Source organism: Psammomys obesus, unplaced genomic scaffold (genome assembly GCF_907164565.1).
Source record: "Psammomys obesus unplaced genomic scaffold, mPsaObe1.curated_primary_1811, whole genome shotgun sequence".
Classification (NCBI taxonomy): Eukaryota; Metazoa; Chordata; class Mammalia; order Rodentia; family Muridae; genus Psammomys; species Psammomys obesus.
The window spans coordinates 5,322,553-5,347,820 of record NW_026585987.1 but is presented as its reverse complement, the minus strand read 5'-3'; the positions used below and the strand labels follow the sequence as shown (position 1 = coordinate 5,347,820).

At 44.0% G+C, this 25,268-nt stretch overlaps 1 protein-coding gene across 3 annotated transcripts in view; it reads right to left on the bottom strand.

The window, feature by feature from the left end:
• The window catches only part of Rai14 (retinoic acid induced 14), a 147,579-nt gene that overhangs the window by 44,039 nt on the left and 78,272 nt on the right, over window positions 1-25,268 (bottom strand). For all 3 annotated transcript variants that reach the window (XM_055601023.1, XM_055601025.1, XM_055601024.1), the window contains exon 3: window positions 20,512-20,642. In XM_055601023.1, the coding sequence (XP_055456998.1) occupies window positions 20,512-20,642 (131 nt within the window). The remainder of the gene's footprint in view (window positions 1-20,511; window positions 20,643-25,268) is intronic.

Sequence of the window (25,268 nt, the reverse complement as noted above, 5' to 3'; positions counted from 1 at the left end):
CTACATAGTGTTTACTTGCACAGTTTGCTCTGCCATCAGGGCTGGAGCCACAGTCCACTGGCAGACCCAAGATCTGCTACTTGAATCCAGGCTGTGTGCTGGCAGACTGTCTCTACAGCTAAGTAGAGTGACTGGACAGATCGCCAAAGGAGGGTACTTCAGGTCTGACCATAAATCAGCAGCTAGAAAACAACTGCTAATTATTTGTGTCTGGGGAAGTCCACTCAGCTTCTCTTGAGCCTAAATTCCCTCTTCTGTAAAGAACAACTGACCAAGGCCTACCCAGTCCCAACCACATTGTTTTGATATGTGTAACGTTTCTTTACCATCAGAATTCACTTTCTAAGTTATTTGCATCTTAGTAAAACTTTACTGGTTTGGAAATGCGGTGACTGATGTGCGCAGCGGTGGCTGTATTTCACTGAGATAACATTGGTGATATAAAGCTTGCCCCCAAAAGGCAGTGCCACACTCCGTCGGCTGCTCAGCACTGCTCAGGGTGTGCCAGCCTGTCTAAACACATCTATACTGGGAACAGTGCTTGTGGTACACACACGTTCACACACACTTGGCGGGTAAGTGTGATTTCGCTGTGTTCTACTGTTCCCAGCTGGCTTTGATTTAGAATTTAGTCAAGGTGATTTTTTTCCCCTGTATTTTAGGGACGTTCCAACTATTTTCTTGCAGAATGCTTGTATCTTGCTATTAAAAGAGAATAACAGTGATTTTTCATCTTACACCCATAAGAATGGCCAAGATCAAAAACTCAAGTAACAACACGTACTGAAGAGTATATGGAGAAAGGGGAATCCTCCTCCATTGCTTGTGGGAATGTAAACTTATACAACCACTTTGGAAATCAATCTGGCGTATTCTCAGACAATTAGAAATAGTGCTACCTCAAGATCCAGCTACACCACTCCTGGGCATTATTCAATAAAGACATTTGCTCAATGTTCATAGCAGTTTTATTCTTAATAGCCAGAATCTGGAAACAACCCAGACGTCTCTCAGCGGAGGACTGGATACAGAAATTGTGGTATATTTACACAATGGAATACTACTCAGCAATTAAAAACAAGGAAATCATGAAATTTGCAGGCAAAAGGTGGGAACTAGAAAAGATCATTCTGAGTGAAATATCCCAGAAGCAGAAAGACACACATGGTATACACTCACCTATAAGTGGATATTAGACATATAATATTGGATAAACATTCTGTACACCTAATAAAGAAGCTAAGCAAGGAAGAGGACCCTGGGTAAGATGATCAAGCCTCATTCAGAAAGGCAAACGGGATAGACATTGGAAGAAGGAGAAAACAGGAAACAGGACAGGAGCCTGCTATAGAGGACCTCTGAAAGACTCTACCCAGCATTGTATAAAAGCAGATAATGAGACGCATCACCAAATTATGGGCAGAGTGCAGGGAATCTTATGAAAGAAGGGGGAGATGCTTCTTATGAAAGAAGGGAGGACAAGTGCTCCACAAGGAGAGCAACAGAACCAAAAAATCTGGGCCCAAGGGTCTTTTCTGAGACTGATACTCCAAACAAGGATCATGCATGGAGATAACCTAGAACCCCTGCACAGATGTAGCCCATGGCACTCAGTCTCCAAGTGGGTACCCTAATAATGGGAACAGGGACCGTCTCTGACATAAACTTATTGGCCTGCTTTATGATCACCTCCCCCTGAGGGGGAGCAGCCTTACCAGGCCACAGAAGATGACAATGCAGCCACTCCTGATGAGACCTGATAGACTAGGGTGAGAGGGAAGGGGAGGAGGACCCCCCCTATCAGTGGACTTGGGGAGGGGCATGTGAGGAGAAGGGGGAGGGAGAAGACAAGGGAGGGGGATACTGCTGGGATACAAAGTGAATAAACTGTAATTAATAAAATAAACAAAATTTAATTTATTTTAATAAAATAAATTAAAAAATAATACACTATAACTCAAATATAATTTATCACTTATATATTTTAATGAATTTTTGACATATATTATCAAATATATGTATTATCTGAAATATATTTTCCAGTTAATATTTTACTTCTTATTAAGCCTGTAAAGAAGTTCTTTACACAAATATTTATGTAGTCATATAAAAAGAGAATAATAGAATAATAATAATAATTCACCATTTTCCATTAAAAAAATTCTTACAGAAAATAAAAATTCCATATTTTACAGGAAGTGTCACTATTTACTGCTCTTAATAGAATACCAAAAGTACAAATAATTAGAAACAGCTCACTACAAGGAGCTCACTACAAATACTCATGTTTGCAATTTAATACTGCACATGTATAATCATGCTTTTTAGTTAAGGAAAGTAATTCTTAGTCCCTGTGATTAAAACAACAACAACAACAACAAAAATAAGTACTTCATCCTTTCGTGGTGTATCCCAGGAAGACACATTTCTGGGTAGTTTTTGTATCCTACAGCCACACAGAAGCTAAGTTAGACTAGGTACATATAGACATGCCACCCGACAAGAAAGAAAGAGCCTTTGCCAGAAGTTTCCAACTCATTTAGCCAGAGAGAGAAGGACCTCCCCTTGGCATCTTCAGTCCCATTCAAAGAGCATGTGACTTGGGAAATCTGTAGCAGAGCTGAACAAGCCAAAGGCAGTATGTGAACCTACTTTACAGTATGCAATCTGAGCATACTGTCACTCTAGGTCTGCCCTGAGCTCTTACCCTTGAGTCTGTGGTACAGTGGAGAACTATAATGGACTACTTCCAATAAGCCACAGGGACTCTGACTTATGGTTAAGTTTGACCAATGATAGGTGTTTTCAGAGATGGAGGAGACAAGAAAAAAAAGTTCAGGTGTCGGGAAACCCTGCTGCTGAGGTTGTGGTCTACCAGTATCAGAAAGCCCCGGGGCCTCTGTAGAATGGAGGACTCACTCTGTTGGCAAGGCTTATTCTTCTCTTCCCCAGGGTATCTGGGCCCCCACACCCTCTATCTGAGGAATGTCATAGAGTTAGGAAAATTACAGGTCCAATTCCCAGTCTCACAATAAGAACCTATTCAGCAAGCACCTGTGTTCCTGGAATGCTTGCTCATATAAATGAGGCATCTCAGTATCTTAGCAATTCAATCAATGACCTTTGCCCACCCTGGATATCCCTACTCCCTCCCCAAAGTTCTATATAACCCTTGTTCACCCCAGATAAAATTGATCTCTCCCCAAAGCTAATCCCAGATTGTTGTCATTTCCGTCCAAACTCAAGGGGCTTACAAGCTCCCCATCTGTTGCCCTGCTCCATTTACCCTAGTGGTGCTCCCAGGGAGGGTCACATTTAGGCAGCTTGACTCTGCTTCCTCATTGCCACGCAGAGCTTGTCTCCAGCCATACCAACCAGTGCTGTCAAGGCCATGGCTCTGCCTCTCCCCAAAAGGTCCCTTTTCTGCCTTTTCCATTCAAGTATCTAAATACAGTCCCACCACTGCTAGGGCAGAGTCACCTGTCAAAGGTCACCTGTCACAACCTGATCAACCTGACAGGGGTATCGGACAGGTGTAAAGCTGGGACTGAGTGGGCCATGAGCTCTGATGGAAACTCAGCACTGTTATTATATCCAGCAGAATGAAGAGGTGGATGAGTTTACATGGGGGTGGGGTACTCACTGCAGAGAGCAGTCTCAGGCCGAAGTCATCTGGGAGGAGAAAGTTGAAGCTGGTACTTTCTATACTTACTGGTTTCAGCTAATGGTGACCCATTCTCAGCATCTGTACTTGGGATCAAGGGAAGGATGGCCTTGTTATTCTCCAGGGTGTGAGGCCCTAAAATCCTTGACACGGCCATGCTTGTGCCAATGCCACACATTCACTCAGGACCCCATCGGCTCCCTACAGACGCCAAGTCAAGACATCACAGAGATAATGTTTACTGCAGCAATATTTACAACAGCTAAGCTAAAAAGCCAACTAAGCGTCCTGTGAAAGAGGATGAATAAACAAATGTGATACATATGGATTTTTTTCAAACATAAAAAGGATGAATTTATGTCATTTTCAGAAAGAAAATAGATGTAACTGGAGATAATTTTACAAACAGAATTAAGCCAGTTCCAGAAAAGAAAAAATAGTTTCCATTGCCACATTACTTGGGTTATTAAAACACTGACATTTTAGCTAAAGTGCTTTATGAGAAGCATATATAACTATAATTACACAGAATATGGTGATTCAATAAAAGTTTTCCAATATATTCATGCCAAAGTAGAGATTAGTTTCAAGTGCTTAGATTACATTTCTCCAAAAGTTAAAAAAAAAAAAAATCACTTAAGTGAGAAGTCTAGCACATTCCATGTACTAAAGCCAATGTTAAAATGCATATTTCCTACTGTGGGTTTGGTTTTGATAGGGTACATTCCCCAGCATTATTATGGGCTATTAATCAAAGGTAGGGCAAATACCACAGGACAGAAGAGCAAGGCAGGAACACTGCACTAACTCTACTGCTTTTGTCTACTTAACTTGGACATCTAGTTATGTTAAAGCTTTAACCTCAGGAATCCTCATCTTTATTCCTAATGCCCATGACTTTCAAAAACTAAAGCTTCTAATGTTATGAAAGCTTAGGGGAAGGTAGAAAGGGACATGAGCTGAGAAAGCATCATAAGAGAGCAGTGGTAAGGAGGTCCTATGCATCTTGCTCCCCATTAGTGTGATCCTGGGCAAGAATTCTCTGTGTCTTAATGTACTCACTGGTAACATGGTCTGTCAGAAATAAAAGAATTTATACGTAAAGGCACTGACGTACAATGTGTAATAAACATTCCCCCACAAATGCCATCAGTTATTATAGCCTCGCCCACACAAGACAGAGCAGACTACGTGACATGTTGCTTAACCAGAGAAATTCGGTGCTCAGAAGGGACATAATTTAGATCTGGCAACACTGCTCTAAAACCGAAGGAGGGGCAGGGGCAGGAGATAAAGGCTGTGTGCATTTCCAGGGACTGGAAACTTGGGAACACAGTTGTAGACGTTCACAGCCTCTGAGACCCACCCAACAGCAGCCTGGTCTAAGGCCCACACTCAAGCTGCTTAAGTTCTGGCACCTTTCTGAGAAGTGATAATCCCCAGAGCAGCACTTGGCAGCAGCAAGACCTTGACATTTAGCCTCTAATGTGAGCAGAAGCAGAACTGACACCCAAGTGGGGAACAGTGGATTTCTCTGGGTAGAAAAGCAAGACTCCCTGGTGACAAAGCTTTGATTCATAGCTGACGGGAGCACGTTTCCTCTCCTATGCAGAGTGGTAAGTGTGAACACGTTCGGAGGCGACAGTCTAGGGGGCTGGTGGGCAGGGACCAGCTCCTGCCTAGAGAGCAGGCAGGCACCTACAGTTACTGCAGGATTAGGGATGGAGGGTGCCCCGGGTCGCCACCTAACAGTTGGCATCCCTACCAGCCTATGTTATAGAATACTGCAGGTAAGGATGAGCGGAGACCAATGCAGTAAATTACATAAAACCTACACACAAACTCCCCCCTAAACACGCTCTGTGACAGTGTTCATGGGGTGTTAGAATATGTGCTACCTCAGGTATGAGATGCTTTTGATACTATTATACTTGTGTGCTTTTTAAGTACTGTTGCCAGTACAGCTAAATCCATTTATTCACACACATACTGCCATATAGAAACGGCATCTCTGTCAAATACTGTTCTGAGCACTGAGAAACAGTGACTAAAATAAATTCCTTTATTATGAAACTCAGCTCTTAGTCTGAACTCTAAAAGTTAGCCAGTCTGAGGGAACATTTTGTACAACACAAACCACAACACACTCACACACACACTTCCATGCACACGTGCACAGGTTTGAGAATTTAGCTATACTCAAAGATGGTTTTGATTACTGATGGGGAAAGGGGAGGAATGGGACCCCAGCTAATGTGTAGAAGTCAGAGCTAACTACTAAGAACACGAGACAGATAGCTCCTATCTCAAAATGTGTTGTTCCTAGGTTGAAAAGCCCTGTGCAAAGCCTTTATATCAATGTTTAATGTTGAAGCATGATTCTATTAAAGAGTGAAGAAATAAAATGAGCACATTTTCACACTTTACTGAGGTACGATCCACAGAATATAAATGAACATTTATAAGATGTACAGTTCGGTTGTTTGTAGCATCGTCACAAAGGTAGGCAAACAATCTCACAGTGAGAGTCAGACTTATTGTCCCTATGACAAAAATCTCTGACCTTGGAAAGATTTATTTTGCTCATGGCTTCAGTTCACCATGGTGGGGATGGCATAGTGTGGCAGAGAGCTACCACCATGGTGGTCAGAAAGTGAGAGAAGGGACTCAGATGAGGTAGACCCTTCAAATGCATGTGCCCAGTGACTTACTTCTTCCGGCTAGGCTCCTAAAGCTTCTTCCCCCGCCCCCAACCCCAGCACCGCTCACTGAGGACCAAATGCTAACACATAAGGCTCTATGCCGGAGCCATTAACAATCACTCTGTAATTCCACATTTTCTACAATGGCTTAAAAAAGAAAATCCCCATCCATCTTAAGTGGCACTCATTCCTCTGTCCTGCCAGTTCAAAAGAGAAAAAGAAAACCCACCAATCTGCTTCCCATCTCCTACTAACTTGCCCCCCTGGGAGCATGTTTTAGAGATGGGAGCATTCAGTGTGTGGGTCACCAGCTCTGACTTCATGAAGAGCTGTGTTTTCAAGGCACAGTTATGTGTTATCAGAACTTCACTACTGTGCAACTTCATGAATGTAGTGTTGTTCTTTTTTTTTTTTTCCACTTATCACTTGAAGTATACGTGGGTTGTTTCTACTTTTAAAGTAGTGCTACTACCAAAACATACGTGAAGAGTACTTGTGCGGGTATGTGCTCTCAGGGCTGGCAGGTTTACACAGTGGTGGGGTCACTCAGTCAGATGCACGTCCCTCTCTTAGGCTGCTTAGGCACCTGCAAGTGTTCTCAACCTTCTGCCTCATTACACATCTCTGACAGCAATGCAGGGGTGTTCTGCATCTAGCCGAGATTTCTGGGCTGCCAATTTTTTTTTTTTTTATTTAAACGAGAGAATTTTTATTATAACATAAAATTTCCAGAGGCAAAACCTTGTTTCTATCAATGTGTGTGTGTACACACCATGTGTATGGGGTGACCACATGGTCCACAAGAGGGCATGGGTTCTATTCCCCCACCCCCATCCCCTGGGAGCTAGATCTATAAGCGGCTGTAAGCTGCAGGGAACGAATTTACCGCTCCATGTTTCGGTTTTCTCCGATGAGCCCTTTGAAATAGGTCAGCTGATTATCAGCTGAACTTCCTCCTAAAATGAATATAACAGAGTGAATGCAAAACAAATTAAGGACTCACCCTTGGTTCCTTCCCTACCTAAGCTGCTTACTTATCGCCTAAAAACTAAAACTGTCATTCAGGAGTCTACGTAGTTAGAGAAAGACTCTGTTTACTTATAGTTTTATTTAGGTAGGTCAAGAATTCAGTGAAGTCAGGAAATTTTAAGAATCTTGTGTCTACTCCTCTAATGCAAGGTCCTGGGACAAAGGTACTGGTCCCTGCCCAGGGTTACATAGAGGGGCTTCTCAGCCTTTGACAGAGCTGAAGTAACCTTAGTCTTGCTTACTCACAGAGTGGTTCACCAACCAGGCGCTGGTCAGTGGGGGCTGGACAGATGGCTCAGCAGTTAAGAGCGCTGTCTGTTCTTATAGAGGATCCAGATTCAGTTCTCAACACTCACCTGACAGTTCACAACCATCTGAACCTTGGTCCCAGGGGATCTGATGCCCTCTTCTGGTTTCCATGAATACTGCACATATGTGGTGCCCAGACATACATTCAGACACTCATGTAAATAAATAAATTCTTGAAGGAAGGAAGGAAGGAAGGGAAGGAGGAAGGAAGGTAACACAAGCCCTCAAGCCCTACCTAGACCCCAGATGCTACTGAGTTATAAGCTGCCTGTGCTAGATCGTCAGTGGAGTTCCTATACACCCAAAGTTAAAAACAACAAAAAAACCATTGTCCTAAATGAAGGACAAATTCAAAACCCCACACCATTATGTTCTGTCATGATGCCCATTGTTTCAATATTCTTTAAAAACTACTCTCTTAGCCTTAATACCTATTTCACATCTATGTTCCACAAAAAAGGAAGCCCTATGGCATCATGTTTAATTTTAACAGGGCCTGCTGAGCCCTGCTTATAAGGCTCAGCCCAGCTCTCAACAGAGATGTAACCAGAGGACACAAACAAGCAGCGGCGTGATTTACAGAAAGCTGCTGTCATCCTGTCGTGCTTATTGCTACTTGGGATGCTTCTGCTTTTGACACTTGGACCATCCAAGCTTTCAGTACCCACTGCTGTTACACTTTCCCTTCCTCACTTCCCATCCCCCTCTTCTCTGACTCCTATCCCGTTAAGAGAAAGTCAATACATTGGTAATACCCCTAGCCTCAAGCAGCAGCTCCTGGCAGCCTGAGAATAGGATAGTGGGAGAAGGAGAGGAGGAGAGTGTGGCCTGGGGAGCAGTTAGAGGTCTAGGTACCACACTGGCAGCCATTTTGTTGCTACATGGTGATGGCTAAATTTTAGTTTAAAGCAACAGTATGACACCACCACCAACAATAGCAGATTATCTACCGAAATTCTATACCGTGGATTCTAACTCAATGGTTGAGCTACCCTTAAAACAAAACAAAACATCAGAAACATTAAACCAAAAACTGGAAGCATTGGCCAAAAGCAAACAGGCCTCTCCCTGAGACAGTTTAGGGATGCTGGAACGCAACCCAGCAATCCCAGCACTGAAGCAAAGAGCCAGCAATGGAGGTTTCCTTTCTACAAAACCACACAGTGAGTTATGAGTTGTACAAACTTTCCTGAAACAAATGCCTCAGGAGCAGGGTGGGATATTTCCCAAGGCTCTTCAATAGAAGGAGACTTGAGCTGCTATTCAAAGCCCATGAGGAGTTTCAGTTTGGCAAGTTCCAGTTTCTAAAGAAAGAGTAAACATAAATCTCCTGGTTTCTGATTGCCAGGTGACGAGTATAGGAAAGACACTCTCGGGGCTACTTTCAGAAGACAGACTTTTTAGGCATTCTCATTTACAGAAAATCTTCCTCAAACCAAACTCTTTTGTCTTTTGCCACATGGGCTCTTGGTAGTCACACAGGTGAACTACTATGAGAGTTCAACATCTCTCCTGACTATGGAAACAACATATGAAGCTACAAATTAACCAGGCAGCTGACACGCAAACAGAAATAAGCATTCCCCAAAACCTACCAGTACTAGTCACAATCCAGAATTTAAATATTACCAGTTGTAGAAATAGGACTTTGAACATCTTTGTTTCACAAAGATACTGGGGTTCAAAGAAGCTAAGGAATACATAGAAGACCAGAATGTGAATTCATTGCCCTAATGCTTTTTTGGTTGAGACAGGGTCCAGCCATACAACATGGGCTGGTCTTGAATTCATAACAATCCTTTTGTCTTAGTTTTCTGAATGCTGGGGTTGCAGGCTTATGCCACCACATCTGGCTCTCTGCCCTAATGCTGAGGTAAGTTTTCTCCCACTTCCCTGTGGTCAGCAAGAGGCTCAGGACTAGGTCATGATGGAGACCAGCTTCTCACAGTTACTGAGAGCCAAGAATCTCAGTTTTGCAATAGAGAGGCACCTCATCCCCAACCACCTAAACTTGCTTCCATTTTCATTGTATGCCTTTTAGAAGATGTCATTGTGGAGAGAGAAAAAAATTAAATTATCTTAGGGAAACCCAGAAAAGTTAAGCACGCACGCGCGCACACACACACACACACACACACACACATATACTTTTTTTTTTTTTTTTTACTGTAATTTAATCTAAAGTCCTGGTTGTAGAGTAGAAAGCTGTGTGTGAGGTGTCCTGGCTCCTCCTCCTCAGCTTCACCTGCTGCCACTCTCAGAACTCACTGGGCTCTAGCCCGCCAGCTCCTTGCTGGATACCGTCCCATCTCAGAATCTTGCCTTGCTCTTCCAGGAGAGCCATTACTCCAAAAAAGTTGAGCAACCAGCTCTGTGCTGCCTCTTCCAAGCTTAGTCAGAGTGGTGCCTGCCCTTTTCACTTTCTTCAGCGTACCTGACAATAGTCTGAAGCGACCTTTGCCTGCTGCCCATCTGTCCCACCAGACCGCACACTGACAGAACAGAAGCTGTCTTGCTTCCTTCAACTGTCCCAGCACACAACAGTCCTCTCTCTCTCTCTCTCTCTCTCTCCCTCCCTCCTTCCTACCTTCCCTCTTAAAGATAACATGAAATTTTTATTTTTTTCACTTTTTTTCAAGTCTAGGTACAACAATGAACTGATATAATTGTAAATTATTATCTGGTTGTGAGCAGGCTCTTGAGAGAAGAACTGTGTCCTTGGGATGAGAGCTAGTTTGCTTCCTAATGCAGGCGTGCAGTGGTGTCCCAGCAGCAGCAGCAGCAGCGAGCCAGGCAGTAAAGCAACTACTCAGGCTCTTACCCAGCAGGCTCATAGATGATTCTGATGTACCTTCAATTTTTAGGGTCAGTAGAATATCAAAAAGAGCATGAACCACACTTGGTTTTGGTCCCAACCCTATCTTTTCTCAGGCATTTCACCTTAAAGGCTTTGGCACAAGCTGCTACAAGAAAGCAAACAAAAGAGCAGCTCATAAAGTCTGAAAAACTAAAATGAGACCTGCAGGTTTAGAGTCATCCATAAGTCGCTCAAATCCATTAGCCTTAGTCTATTCATCGGGTCACACAACTCTACTTCAGTTCTAAAACACTGACTCAAATACAACCTAACTGTTTTATGGCACTTGTTTATTTCAACAACCAAATTACAGGTCTCAGAGCTCAAATGAGGCTAGGCCAATTGGACAATCCTACCACAAGAAATGGTGTGTGTGTGTGTGTGTGTGTGTGTGTGTTGGTCTTTGCAGTCGACCTTGTTTAAGGGTCTCTGTTGTTTATGACTGCATATGCTAGGCTGGTTGGCCCTCCAACTTCCTGCCTCTTCCTCCTATCCTCCCTATAGGAGCTAAGATTACAGAGGTGTGTGTCACCATGCCCAGCTTTTAAATGAGCTCTGGCAACTCGAAGTTTGGTGTTCACTCTTGCATGGCAAGCAGTACCCGCTGGGTCAGCACCTCAGCCCTGCTGTCCTCGAGTCTATGGACCAGCTTAATGCCACCAGTGGTCACGCTTCCAGCAGGAATCCACAGAGGAGACTGAGAAATGGAACTTCTGCTGCTTCATGACGGGAACAAAGGAAGGGAAGAATACAAAGATAGTGTGGTGTTTGATCGTAGAGTGTTCTACCTCAGGCTCTTATTTAAAGTGCTGGATCACTAGTTTGAAGGTCGTGGAGCCTTTTAGGAAAGGTAGGGCCTGGCTGGTAGAAATCAGTTATTATTTCCTTGTTCCTGTCTGGGTTCTCTGATTTTCCAGTCTGTGATGAGGTAAGGGAGTCTCTGCTGCTCCCCCTGCCACTGACGGATCCAGAGTCCACCCTGCAGCTCAATTCCCACCATGACAAACCGAGGCAATGAAAGCTTCCATTCCTTGTTCCTTCCAACCCTTGTATTTCATCACAGAAATAAGAAAAGTAATGAATATAAATATGACTGCTGACTTTTAAAAAGTCCAGAACTGTTATTAAATATAGCCGGTACTAATATTTCTAGGATGGGTTCTCCTGGAGAAGGCGGCAGGAGTGTGGACACATCAATGGAAGGTGACTTATTCTAAATCTAAGAAAGCCTACAGGGCTGGGAAGGGGGAAGGGAGAAACCCACGATTTGAACATAACACGTGCCTAGAAAGAAGAGCAGGTGATGTGTATTAATCTCAGAACTTCTGGGTTTCTTTCTGAGTTATTTCTTTGATGCTTATTCCAAGATTAAGTGAGACCATCAGAAAAGCTATATCTGGGGAAAGCTGAAAAGGGAGCGATAAATGAACTATGATAAATGTATAACAAGAGGGAAGATGCTTTGTCTAGTGTCTCCACAAACAGTCCCTCAGTTGAGTGTTAACTCTGGCAGTTTGATAAGGAAACAAGATAAATGCCGGCACTTAGGGATTTGTGGAGGTTACATGCCAGACAGAGACGCTGGCTTTTGAGGGATGTTGGCACTTTGTAAGACGGTACCCAGGGCTAAAAGGGGGATGTGTGAAGGACAGGCACTCGCTAGTGATCACAATAGCCTTGACCCTTGAACTGCTTGGCTGCTGCTCAGCGTGAGAACCACTTGCTCCAGATGCCTTCTTTCTTGTGAGTGATTGAAGGTCATTGACTGTGTGCTCAACCCCACCCTCCCCGCTCTTCTCTCTACCAGAGTCACTGAGTTTCCCAGGATCTCTCTGACCCCTGTACCAAGGGTAGCTTCAGTCCTAGAAGGCACTGCTAGCCATCCAGGAGGAGGAGGTCAGCCAGAGATCCGGGCAACAATTACACACTGCCATCTTTAAAATTCTTCATTTCATATACTTATCCCAACTTGTTTATGTTCTGGGACAAGGTCCTGTTACGCACACTAAGCTGGCCACCAACGTGTAGTAATTTCCCTGCTGCTGTCACCCAACTGTTATAATATAGGTAGGATGACTGCTTAATTAATCCAAATCTGCGAACAGCTTTAAAGCAGTATTTTCATTGGTGGTTCCTAGTTTCCAAATCCATTCTTGTCATAACTCACCGTTACTGATTATATCTTCCATTTACAGCATAATTTTTCAGCAAGATGGTGTTCTGCTTTAACACATATTTCCCTAGAGGGCAATTTAATGAGATTTACCAGAAGACAAAATTAACTTAACTTGTACGCATGAACTTGTGTGTGTGTGTGTGTGTGTGTGTGTGTGTGTGTGTACATGACTAAGAAAAAACTTCCCTGGCCTCCACAGGCTTTCTCACCCCACCTGTAACTTGTCATTGTATAACATGAGTTGGGAAGCCTGGTTTAAAAGATGGGATTATCCCTGTGGAGTGTCCTGATTGGTGCTTGACTAATTGGACTGACCATTTAAATCATCTAAGGTGATTAAAAATGCCTCCTACCCAGATTATGCTTGTATCATGTGGTGGTTTGAATGAGGCGTCCATGTGTTCTCCTGCACTTTACTACTTGGTTCCTTTGTTGATGATACTATTTGGGAGGGCTTAGGGGGCATGGCCTTGCTGAAGGAAACAGGACACTGGGGCAAGCTTTGAGATTCCCAGCATTCTCTACCAGAATTCTCTACCTGTTTGTGGATTGAGATGTGAGCTCTCAGTTGCTGCTTCAGCACCATGCCTGCCTGCTCCCATTTTCCCATTGTGATGATGGTACTTTGTAAGCTCTACATTCCACATAAACACTTCTGTAAGTTGCCTCAGTGACAGGGTCTAATCACAGCAATAGAAAACTGCCTGCGGAGGAAGATTTCCAGGACTCCTTTACTCTTGCATACTCGGGACTCTAAAGCCAGGGTTTCTGGATGACTGTGCCAAATGAGAATACCAATTTAAAAAACCCTGGCCCCTTGAATCACATTTGCAGTAGCTTATTGTTGTTGTTGTTTTCTAGAGGGAGAAAGTTCCTTAGGCCTTTTCCTTGTACAAATCGAAAGGTCAGCTGGGTGGGGTCTTGCCCTGAGGCAGCAGCCTTCCCACTAGGCCTGCTTGGCCTCTTCTTAACAGTGTTAATCTAACAGTTGCAGCCTCTCTCATGCAACAAGCTTTGGCTGTAACATCCAGCTCAGTAGTTTCCTTTTCCTCTCCAAACTGTGTATTTTTATTTCTTTTGCACATTTCCTCTTCTCCGTTGTAAACCTGTATACAAGTGTTACTAATAACCACTTAGCAGAGTTAATATAAAGCTGTCTTGAAATATCCTCTGATTTCTGCCAAAGAAATTAGTTTCATTGCTTTTGAACTTAGCCCTGGGCAAGTTCTCAGGCAGAAAGCAGCCAAAGTCTCACAAGAATAGTCTCCAGCCCAGTGGCTAACACTGCTCGTCTCTGGAACCCCTTGATGTGAATCTCCACACTCATATCTGAGGACTGCTGACTTCCAAGCTCCTCACAGAGCTTGTTAAGCTCTGCTTAGTGTTCAGCTGCCTTTCTAGGCCAACATCCCACATTCTTTCACATTCCTCCAAAAAACTAGCATGGTCAGTCAAATCTGTTATACAGTGAAGGGCACTAGCAGACCCGAGCATGGCAAATGTGGCTGACAGGTTTTGCCTTTTATCCACCCCCCCCAAAAAAAAAAAACACAAACAAACAACATTAGATCACATCACTAAAGCTAGCCACCAGGGTCTATTCCTTTATTTGGCTACTTCCTCCTCCTGAGGATGACCACCAAGGTCCAGCTATCAAAGTATTAAAATCCAGCAATCAAAAGCCCTCTTTTGGCTATACCTAATGAACATGCCCAATCAAAGCTTCCCTGATCCCAACATAGGGTTTCCCCTTTTACCTTATAAACTGTCATTTTCCTATGGGCTATGTCTGTCTCCTCTCTACCCAGAGGCAGTCCTTTGTCCCTCAGGGGCAAATATCCTTTCCTCCTCTCCGTTCTTCCCTTCCCCTTCTCCCTCCATCTCCGGTTTTTGTCTCTTGCTCCCTGCCTTTTGTCCCTCTGGGGCATATAAATCTCCTTTGTGATAAGAATTTGGTCTTGGTATATACTGTGTTCTACTTCCTGGTACTAATTTTATCTTAGTTACTCTTCTATTGTAATAAAACATGACCAAAGCAACTCTAAAAGAAGGAGCTTATTTGGGGATTACAGCTTCAGGGAGTTGGTTATCCATGTTGAGTGAAGGTAGAAGGCGGTAGGAGCAGCAGCTGAGCACTCACCTCTTGAACCACAAACAGAAAACACATACAATGGTGTGCGTTCTTTGAGATCTCAAAGCTCACCCACAGGAACACACTTTTTCTGGCAAAAACACATTTTCTAATCCTCCCCAAATATTTGGATGCCTGAGACTGATGAGGGACACCTCATTCATACCACTGCATACTTGTTACCTTTTGCCTCTATCCTCAAAATACCTTAGCGAAACCTTGAGAGGTAAAATCCTTTTTTTATAGCTAATGTGTATAAGTGCTTGCCAACATGTGCATTTGTGCACCACACGCATGCCCGGTGCCTGCAGAATCCAGAAGAGGACGTCTGATACCCTAGAAGGGGAGTTACAGACAGTTGTGAGTTGTACTGCCAGTCCCAGGAATCAAACCTAGGTCCTGTGCAAGAACAAGTGCTCCTAACCAGTGACCCAGCTCTCCAGCCCTGAGAAGGAAAACCTCTATCTTAGCCCCTGTTCTGGGAGCTCAGTCTATTGTTGCTGAACCCTGTGCACTTAGGAAGAACACTATGGTGGCAGGAATGAGTGGTAAAGGCTGTCCTTTGGAGTCAAAAAGCAGCGTGGAAGGAAATATGAGACAGCCACTAGGGTAGGATTATACGAAAGTGCCTGCCTTAGGAACCTACTCCTTCCAGCCAGGCCTTGCTACCTGATTTTCACCATCTAATCAAAGTCAAGTGGAGAGGCAAGTGTCAAGTGGGGCCCCAAATGGATTCATTCACCTTTAAAACCTGATGCAAGGGCTGGAGCTACTATGGCTCAGAGGTTAACTGCTCTTGCAGAGGACCCGGCTTCCTTTCCCAGCTCCCTAATGGTGGCTCACACCATCTGTAACTCCATTCCCAGGGGTCTGAGGCCCTGTTCTGACCTACACAGGTACCAGGCATGCACAGGACACACATGCACACATGCAGCCAAAACACACATACACACAAAAATAAAAAAATTGTATGATCCAAAAACAGAGTGTGTACAACCATCAAGTATTAACAGAAAGGAAAAAACTATGAGGCAGGGAATAAAGACTATCACTTGGGCTCCAATTTCCAAAGCAGTTTCAAGAGAGAACCACTTAGTCCACATGGTCTAGAACCCACGTGCCTGCTGCTATCTAAGACCAACCTTCAAAGGGAAGCTGTCCAATGACACTGCAGAGAGGGGCAGAGGTTGCAGCCATGCACTGTCCTGGATGGGTTCTATTACGTAATTGAGAAGTCCTTTGTGAGAAGAACTAGAAAAGGCTGATCGCATGGTATGACTTGATTTCCAAGACAGAACTGCTGGTACCGACTATCTAACACAGCCCTCTCCTGAGCAGACAGAAAGACGGAGAGGAGAAAAGGCCACTAGCTGGAGAAGTGTCTCACTGTACAGGCGCGAAGCTCAAAGCTGCTTCTCCACATTCAGTTCCAGTCACCTAAAAATACTCTCATGAGTTCTTGCTTTCAAGGCCAAAGAGATCAGATTTCTGAAATGTGGACTAAACACTCCCTCCCCTCCCTCCTTCTTTCTCTGTCCCTCCTTTCCTATTTACCCCCTCCCCCTCTCTCCTTTTTTCCCCCTTCTTCCCTCCCTCTGGCCTCCCTCCCCGGATCTCTGTACGTATGCCCTGGCGAGAATTTCTTCAAATACTATGGTCCCAGTAGTGATTTTATTTAGTCTGGTTGTTCCTAAGACAAACACACAGAGCTTTAATTAAAGGCATATCCAACACGGGGCAAAACATCTTGAAGTAATTAGATTCTTCCACGCGAAGGTTTCAGGGTCCTGACATCCCCCCACTTCCTCACCTCCCTCATGGAAAGAGACCAGATGAGGCCAGGAAAAGCCAAGCCTAACTCTGTAAATACAGCCTGGAGCTATAACTTTCTGCCCTGTTCTATTTTGTTCTCCTCTGACCACGCCACCACCCTCATTTTACTCTTTCCTAAATGAATTCCAGCCATTCAACTGCTTTTACTTTTTTAAACCTCTCTGTGACCAGTGTTAGAGGAAGAAATTTTCTGACAGTTTCTCCTCTTGCCATGAAGGGGATATTCAGGAAGAAACTTTAAAAGTTTCAGGAATTTCCAAGCTACCCATCTGGTCTGGGGTTATGGAAGATTCTGGAGAACTTTTGAGCAATGGATACTTTGACCACCACATTCTTGGGACTTCTGGATTGCTGATCCTCTGGAGAGTACAAACTGGGTGCTTTTCTAGTGAAACTGCCCTTGGCAAAGGGATCGGGGTAGGTGCTTTCCCAGAATTGCTATTTCCCCTGGATCCCATGTTAATTCACCCCTAGGTAATTTATCTATGAAGCATTATAAGCAAAAAAGAAGGTTTCTCCATGCCAATCACAGCAAATGGTTCTTTTGCGCCTAGAACACAGCTAATTCATCAAAACAGTCTGACCTTGGTACTCCTGGAGCTTAACCCTGCATGAGATTCAGGTCCTTCAGAAAGCAGGGCTTTGCTTAGTGGAAGTATCACTATTGCCCCTGTTCTGTCAGGACCACAGAATGTAACTGGACACAGAACCTGGGCAGATCCTTGGACATTTTTACCTGAGAGAAGGTAGAGACATAGAGAAGAGAGTCCATGAGAGGAACACATTTACATAACTGAGGGATGACCTTGAATAGCCAAGTCAAGACTGTGCACTCAGCGGCAAAATCCCTTACCCAGAAAGCTCTCTAGACAAGGGTCCTACTGTACAGTTTTTGCTATGGGGCTGCATGCAAGAAAAGGTAGGAAAAGACAGAAAATGAGACCAAGCATGGCCAAGGACATAATTTTCAAGTTCATGATGTGGTCTTATCTTAGAAAGGCAAAGCATCTCTTACATCCCACAACGAACACACATCATCTCTGTAAGCTCCACCATGCTGATCTGGCCAAGAACTGCAGCTGAGGGGACAAGGCTAGTATTGGTCTGTCATAGACTCTGGTCATTTCTTAGGGCACTGCAGTTCATGTGTTATCCAACCAAAGGCACCTAGAAAGAACAGGGACAGCCCAAAATTTACAGAATCATACAGATCACAGGAACCCTCAGCACACAGAGGCCAACATCTATAGATGAGAAGGCTCAGGCAAGCACTGATGCCACGTGGGACTCCTTTTATAGCAGAAGCCTCAATTTTACACTGCTGCAGGATGATGAAGGAATATGGAAGAGAGTTTCTGGTCTCTCAGTACCTCCTCAGTGTGACTATTCCATTGGATTAGACTGAAAATATAAAGCCAGATCAGACTTAATTCCACGGTGCCTTTAAAACTTAAATTCTTAGAGTTACCAGTTAATAAATTCAGTCCTCAAATAAGTTTCCTGAGCAGGAAAATGAAGTGTGGACTGATGATGAAGTATGGAAAATTCCCGCATTGGAGAAGGGACCACCCCCTCTCTTCCTTTCTTCCAAAAGTTCTAACTTTTTATGTAAGGATTGTTAAAGGAAAAAGAGTTGACTTCCCAGTGTGAATGTCTTCAGAGAGCAAGGCAGGGAGAGCCCTGAGTTTATCATTTGTAAAATGTAGGCAGGGATTTCTGTGCAACCTCTGGGCACAGTGCTGTCACTAGAAGAGAACAGAGTGCATACTGACATACAACCAAAACATGAATGGATCATGAGCACACACTAAGTGAAGAAGCTAGAGGCAGAGGCTACATACGTGATTTCATCTACATGAAATATTCAGAAAAGGCAAATGCAGAGAGATTGCAAGCTCACTGATGATTATCAGGGGGAAGACTGGAGAGGGTGGGAGTGACCTTAGGTACGGTGAACCGCACTGTGAAAGTGCTTGGTGAAACTAAATTGTAGGTTTGCAAAACATTCAAATGCTCAGTTCCGTGTGATGTGCCTTTTACCACAATAGGAAAGAGAGACTAGAGCATCTATTCTACACATAATAAACAGGAAATAAGGAACAAACTTCACAAGGTTGTCACCCCTGTGTCTAAGTTGCTAATAATCTAAATGCTGTTTTATTTTCAGTGAGTGTTTTCTTAGTCAAAACTGTCATAAGCACTTATCTTGCCTTCCCCGGGGATGACTATGCAGACACCTGGATGCAAGGAATACTTGCAGGAGGGCTGTGGTAGACCAGTACAAAAGGGACCGTCTGTCACCAAAACCTCAGGACAAAAGGGCAGACGACCCGGCCTCCCACGGCACAGTGATTCAGGACATCTTTTAAAGCACCTCAGGCAATTTAAGTGCCCTAACCTGACAATCACTAGTGTGGAGTGAGAAACAGAAGAGTTTCGAGTGCCTCCTGTGAGTGAGAACTGTGCTAGTTCTGCAAACACAGTCCCTACAGCCATGGGGTCACTAACTGGAATGAATCATGGTCCCAAGAAAGAGACTCCACTTCTGAGGAGCAGGAAGGAGATCAAGGACAACTACCCCATTTGCTTTACCTAAGAGCAAAGGAAAATTAATGTTTAAACATTCAGAGCCCCTCAATGAGTACTTGTGGCTCTGTGAGCCATATGGTCTCTGTCATAATTATTCAGTTCTGCCTTTGTAGCTCAGGGGCAGCCACGGACCAGGACTTAATGAACAACAGACAGCAAGCCATGGTTGCCAGCTCTGCTATAAGTCTAATATTTCTAGGAGTTCTCAGAAAAGCACCCCAGTCACCAACTGGAGAAACCCGCCAAGAACAACCCCACACCTAGGCTTCTTTCCCAGCTCCTGGGATCTCTGGAGATGGAAGCTACTGGCACACAAGCCCTTGTCTCACAGCGGCTTCTGTGGGCACCCCACTGAGGGCACCCCAAGTGTCCTCAGCCAGGCATGGTGGTACACACTTTTACGTCCAGCATTTGCGCCTCAGAGGTAGGTGTATACCTGTGAGTCCAAGGCCAATCTGTCAACATAGTGAGTTCCAGGAAAGCCAGGGATACAGTAAGACCTTGTCTTAATAACAAGAGCAACAACAACAACAAAGTGGAACTGGAGAATTGGGAGGTGGTAAGTATAATAGAGTCCACATGAGAGGCCTGTGTGGCTCCAAAGTCACTGATCTCATTACCACTACCAGAGTAAAGATGCTAGCTCTCTCTCCTCTCTCCTTTTCTCTCCCTCCCTCTGTCCCTTCCTCCTTTAATTATGGCAAGCAGGAATTTGACCATGCGAACATAAAGCAAAACCTTACTAAAGTGCTCATGTAATCACTACCTATGCTAAAGAGTGGTTTAGCAAATCACAAGCAGTAAGGTTAGAAAGCAGTGCTGTTTCTTATCTTAGGGAGAATTTATTTTCTGTCTACCAACTGCTTGCAATCCTGGTGCTAGTTCTTCTCTGGTGCAATTGTTGGTTGCTTGTTTCCAGGTACAAACACAACCACGAGGGAAAGTTCAATGTATAAATTTGGAATTTTTTGGATGGGAAAGGAAACAGACCCATACGTGTTTTAGCATAGGGTTAGGAAGGGGTCAGCGGTAATTTTTTCAAGGCCCCCTAAGCATTGGTCAATCTCCCCTTGATGAATAAGTCAATGTTTGGGGTTTGTTTTCTGTTTCTTACAGTATTGAGATAGATCCAGGGCTTTAGGCATGCTTAGCAGACACTCTACCACTGAAATGCTCCCCTACCCTTAACAAACACATGCAAAGTACAGTATTTTCTCTTACGCGCTCTTGCCCTCACTGTCGTGCTTGGTGGCACTGGCCCCTTTCTTGCCCAGCAGCGAGGCCACCTTCTCAGCATCTCCGTTCTCCACAGCCTGCAGCAGGCGGTCATCATTCTTGTTCCACTCATTGGTCTGTGGAGCAAAAGGTAGAGGAAGAGGGGTGAGCATCATCAGCCACAGCCGGGCTCATGTCTCCCCTAGGTCAAATCAAACCCTGCTCCCAAGCAAGCAGCTTTAAAAATGTCATCTGCTTCACCATGGGAACACCCATGAAGGCTGGCTTTCCCAAAGAAAATACCAACAGTTTAATAAAATACCTGCCACCAGCAAACTCCAAGATGGGGTCACTTCTGTTAGCTACCCTGCAGAAGATGAAGCAATGTAGAACTACGGGCCAGCTTACTCATTAGCTAGAGGCCAGCTAACCTTGACAGCTGGTGCCTGAGAATGCAGGCCTTTGACCTAGTGCACAGTTCACTCAAGTGCACTGTGCTACCAAACCAAACCGGCCAACAGTTCAAGGTTACCAAAGGTTCAAACTCGAACAATTCCTTCTGACCTATGTACCAGACCTTGATTCTCTGAGCTGTCCAGGCTGACGGCTCAACAAAATATCACTAGTGACAAAAGTTGTCTGAACAAGTTATTACACATCAAAGAGCCAATACAACTGAGGAACCGAATACTTAAAACTTTGAGAAACTCTAGCAAATACCACATGGAATAGTTCAGCTCTGTATGATTGCTTCCTATTATATCTTTTTATCCAGGGGTGTCCGGGCTACCGTCATCCACATTCCTACTGCAGCAGTCCACTCACAAACAGAAAATTATCTTGACAACAAACCAAGCTTCCCATTAAGACATGCATGGCGAGGACACCGGCTTTCATTCCTAGTCTAACAAGTGTTACTTAACTGTAGCGCACACTAAGAAACAGACTGCAGTTGCTTTTTCCTTTAGGTCATTTTATAAACAAGAGAAAGCTTTACCAAGATACGGTTAGGGTCAATGATCCCTAGCTGCACTATCCTGAAAGGGGAAAGTATGGTCCTTTAAAATCCTTTCCTAACCTAAACAGACTAAATTAAAACTGGATTGGGCTGGTTAGAAGAATGTGAAATCTTAATGGACAGGACTGAAAGCACTTAAGCTAGGCAAGGCCATAGAAAGGATTTCCTGTCGGCTGCTGCTAAGAGAATTCTTCATTCCACTCTTCAGATAAAAACCTGATTATGAGGGATTCCTCAATCGGTTCTACGTGGATTTCTGGGGAGGATGTGGCAAGAAAGGACTCCCTCCTGTATAGCCATGGCACTTGCCTGAGGTCTGAAGTGACCTTGATCTAGGGTGTAAGAGCCTCTTAGCAAACGAAGCACAGAGAAGATGGATTCTCCTATGTGGATGTTCAATGCCATTCAGTCTGCAGGTGCTGCACACGGGCTCAAGACGGGCAGGGGGAAAACTGGGTGTGCACACACAGCAGGGACCTCAAGTGTTTGGACAAAGGAAGGGTTCAGAACTGGAAAGGCAGAGCTGGAAAAGCGAGCCCCACTTTTTTGTAAACTTCATCTTCCTTAGGAACCTCTTCATACATGGTCACCTGCCATATCATGTCCTCAGCGAAGCACAGCATGGGGGCATGTTTGAGAAGCATTCTGATGTCACTGCTCTTAGGAATCTAGAAGCCAATTCCTCTTGCCTACCCATATCCCTATGTCCCCTATTCCTCCACCAAGAGGCACAACATTAAAAGCAAGCACCAGAAGAAACTGTAAAGGTTATCTCGGTCAAACTACAGTCAAAAGATAGGATCAGCTGGATACGGAGATGAAGTATGACATTCTCCCCTGACATTCCAAAGTAATCCATTTGTACTCCAGAATCAAAAAACATTTCTAGAGACGACCATATATTGACAACATTGCTTCACCAACTCTGTGAAAATCATTTCCTCTAATAACCCTTAAGACAGGCCCCACACTGATCACTTTAAGAGTTTTTCTACCCACCTCTGGGTTAAGCTAACATCCTAAAAGCAAAACAGAAAAGACACCACTAGGGGCTCAGGTTTAGTAAGACTGAATGCCTCATGAAATGTCTGGCTAGCGTAAAGGTGCACACTGCGCTATAGTAATAACCACTTCTTACTGGAGAACCATGATAAAATCAACAGAGGCCGCTGCTTTAGAACACTCTTGCCATCTTCCACCTCCTGTTGGCCGGAGCCCTGCAGACTCTCAGGACCTTCCTGGCGACCTCTCTCTGCTACTCTGTTCTGCTGTCCTCAGGGGCCACCTACTCAGCTCCATTGAAGCCTACTGTCTAGACAAGATGAAAAATGGCATCCTGGCTTTGATTTGAGGGTTCTGGTTTGTTCATCTTATCCCAGATATTCAGTTCCCTGAACACATCGAACTGCAGTCTTTGTTTCTTACATCCCTGTGCCTGGCGAATGCTCAGTATGTGCTAACTCTTGACTAATCTAAATCTCTCTTGACTTAGCAAATATTTGCACTGTCATAATAAAATTCTTTCAGTCTCTTGCAAACAATTAAATCATGTTTCAGTCTTTTTCAAATACAATTATAGTAAATGAATCCAACTTCCTTCGCTTTTCCACAAAAAGGGCCAGTTTTCCAAGATTTTTAATCGTGTATACTTTACTCAAATTTCTTCAGGACTACGATGCCAGAGCTCATAAATTCAAATGGAGTGAGCCAGTGTCTCCCTCCTGAGAACCCACCCAGGTGCTGGCTGAGTCTACTGCCTCCCAGTCCTGTCCTGAAGATTCCGACCCAGTGATTTAAGGTCTTAATAGACCTAATGGACCTAATGGTCCAGCAACTACTCTCTCTGGTACTTCTCAGAGACATACAGGATCTATGCCAAGGCTAGATAAGTAATCTATTTGAACCAATTTTGTCCTCCACAAGGCTTTAACAGGAATGGGATGGAAAAAAGAGAAGACTTCTTCGCTCCAGAACTACTTATGTTATCTCCTACAAAAGCTCAGCATTCGAGGCCTTCATTCAGGGATGCAAGTTCAATGTGTCCATAAGATCTGTTGTAGAATGTTAACTGAACCACCGAAAAGAGACAACATTTATAAATACCAGAGGAGATTATAGTACAGTCAAAGAAGGGGAGGCTCAGGGCAGCTAAAGTGAAGAAAATGGGATGCTATGGCCCAGAGGATTATCAGAAACAAGTGTTGTGAGAAGTGAAGATTAACATGCAAAGCTGCACTTAGTATGGCTGAATGCATATAAAGAAAAAAGCAGGAGAAATGGAACCAGATTGTGTAGAAATGAGGTGGAAGTCAGAATGGTGCTTAGGAGTTGGGGTGTTATGTCTGGTGAGAAGGGGATGCACAGGGCTACACAGAGTCCCTGGTCTGTTCTGCAACCCGCATGGTGGCTCCACAGACACTCACTTGGTTGCTACGGGGTAGTTAGAAATCTACATATCTATCTATCTAACTATCTACATAAAGATATAAAGATATAAAGTATTTTCACATGTATTTCTCTATTGGTAATTAATAAATCACATGTTACTCCTCCTCCTCCCCTCTCCCATATCAGGACAAAAACATCATGTGGGTCAGTTTCCGGTTAAGTTGACATTGGGGCAAGGATGCTTGGTTGGACACATTCCCAACTCTTTCTTTATGTCTACTATGAAGACAAACCTGCTGTGGAACCCTGGTTCTTAATCTTCTGGAAGATTCATAAACCCACATGGTGGTGAAGCCACAGGCTGCTGTCAGGTTCATGCACATACCCATAAAATATGTAAGTAGTTTCAAACGGTCTCACTAAGTTGCCTAGACTGGCCTTGAACTTGATCTGTGGCCAGTGCAGCCTTAACCTTCCTCCCCACCCTGTAGATTGGCTGGGACAATAGGTCTATACCATCACACTGAGCTTTTCTATTCTTGATCTGGCCCATTCCTGCCTACCCAATACTCCATAAATCTCTTAACATATACAATAAACATCTACTTGTACAGCTACAATCTGACAGTCCATTATTGATATAGAGGCAGGTAACACCTTAATGTAACCTTTCTATACTATGTTCCTTAGAAATCACATTTTAAAGGACCCTAGGGAAAGCTTCCTGGACATGAAATTATTTTATTGAATGTGGCTTCACTTTTCCAGGAGACTGTTTAAACAGACATTATTTCAACAGAGCAAGAGGCCACATTTGTGAGTTCAGGAAGCCATATGTTAGACTCCAGAGACATGTGTAATGTGTCAGCTATGAAGGGCTGCATGTGGGAAAGGCAGACCTTACCCTCATTGCGGGCTCCCAACATTCCTGCTAATATATCACAAATGAGATTTTCAGTGGCTAGCCGGTAAGTCTCCCAGCTATCAAATTGTTTCCAAATGGCACCTACTTGCTCACAACTCTTCCCTTGAATCTTGGCCTCTGAGAGCCCTGACTGTTTCCATCCAGGAGAGCAAACAGCATGTCAACTGGTGATGAATCCTGGGACTTTGGCAACCAGCAACATCTGCTCTTGGCCTGACATGGCATCATCTTTTTTTTATTTTTGGTTTAATCATGGAAAACTGGAAAACCAGTGGAAATCCAGTGGTCAGAGACATCTGGCTGATGGGCAGAGTTAATTTTAAAATATATCAGTCCAAGCAAAGTAGTCTAGTGGCACAGAAGTGTCCAGGAAGGAAAAAAAGACAGTTTCTTGGAGTCCTTATGAGAGATGCTAAAGCCCAAACCACTGCA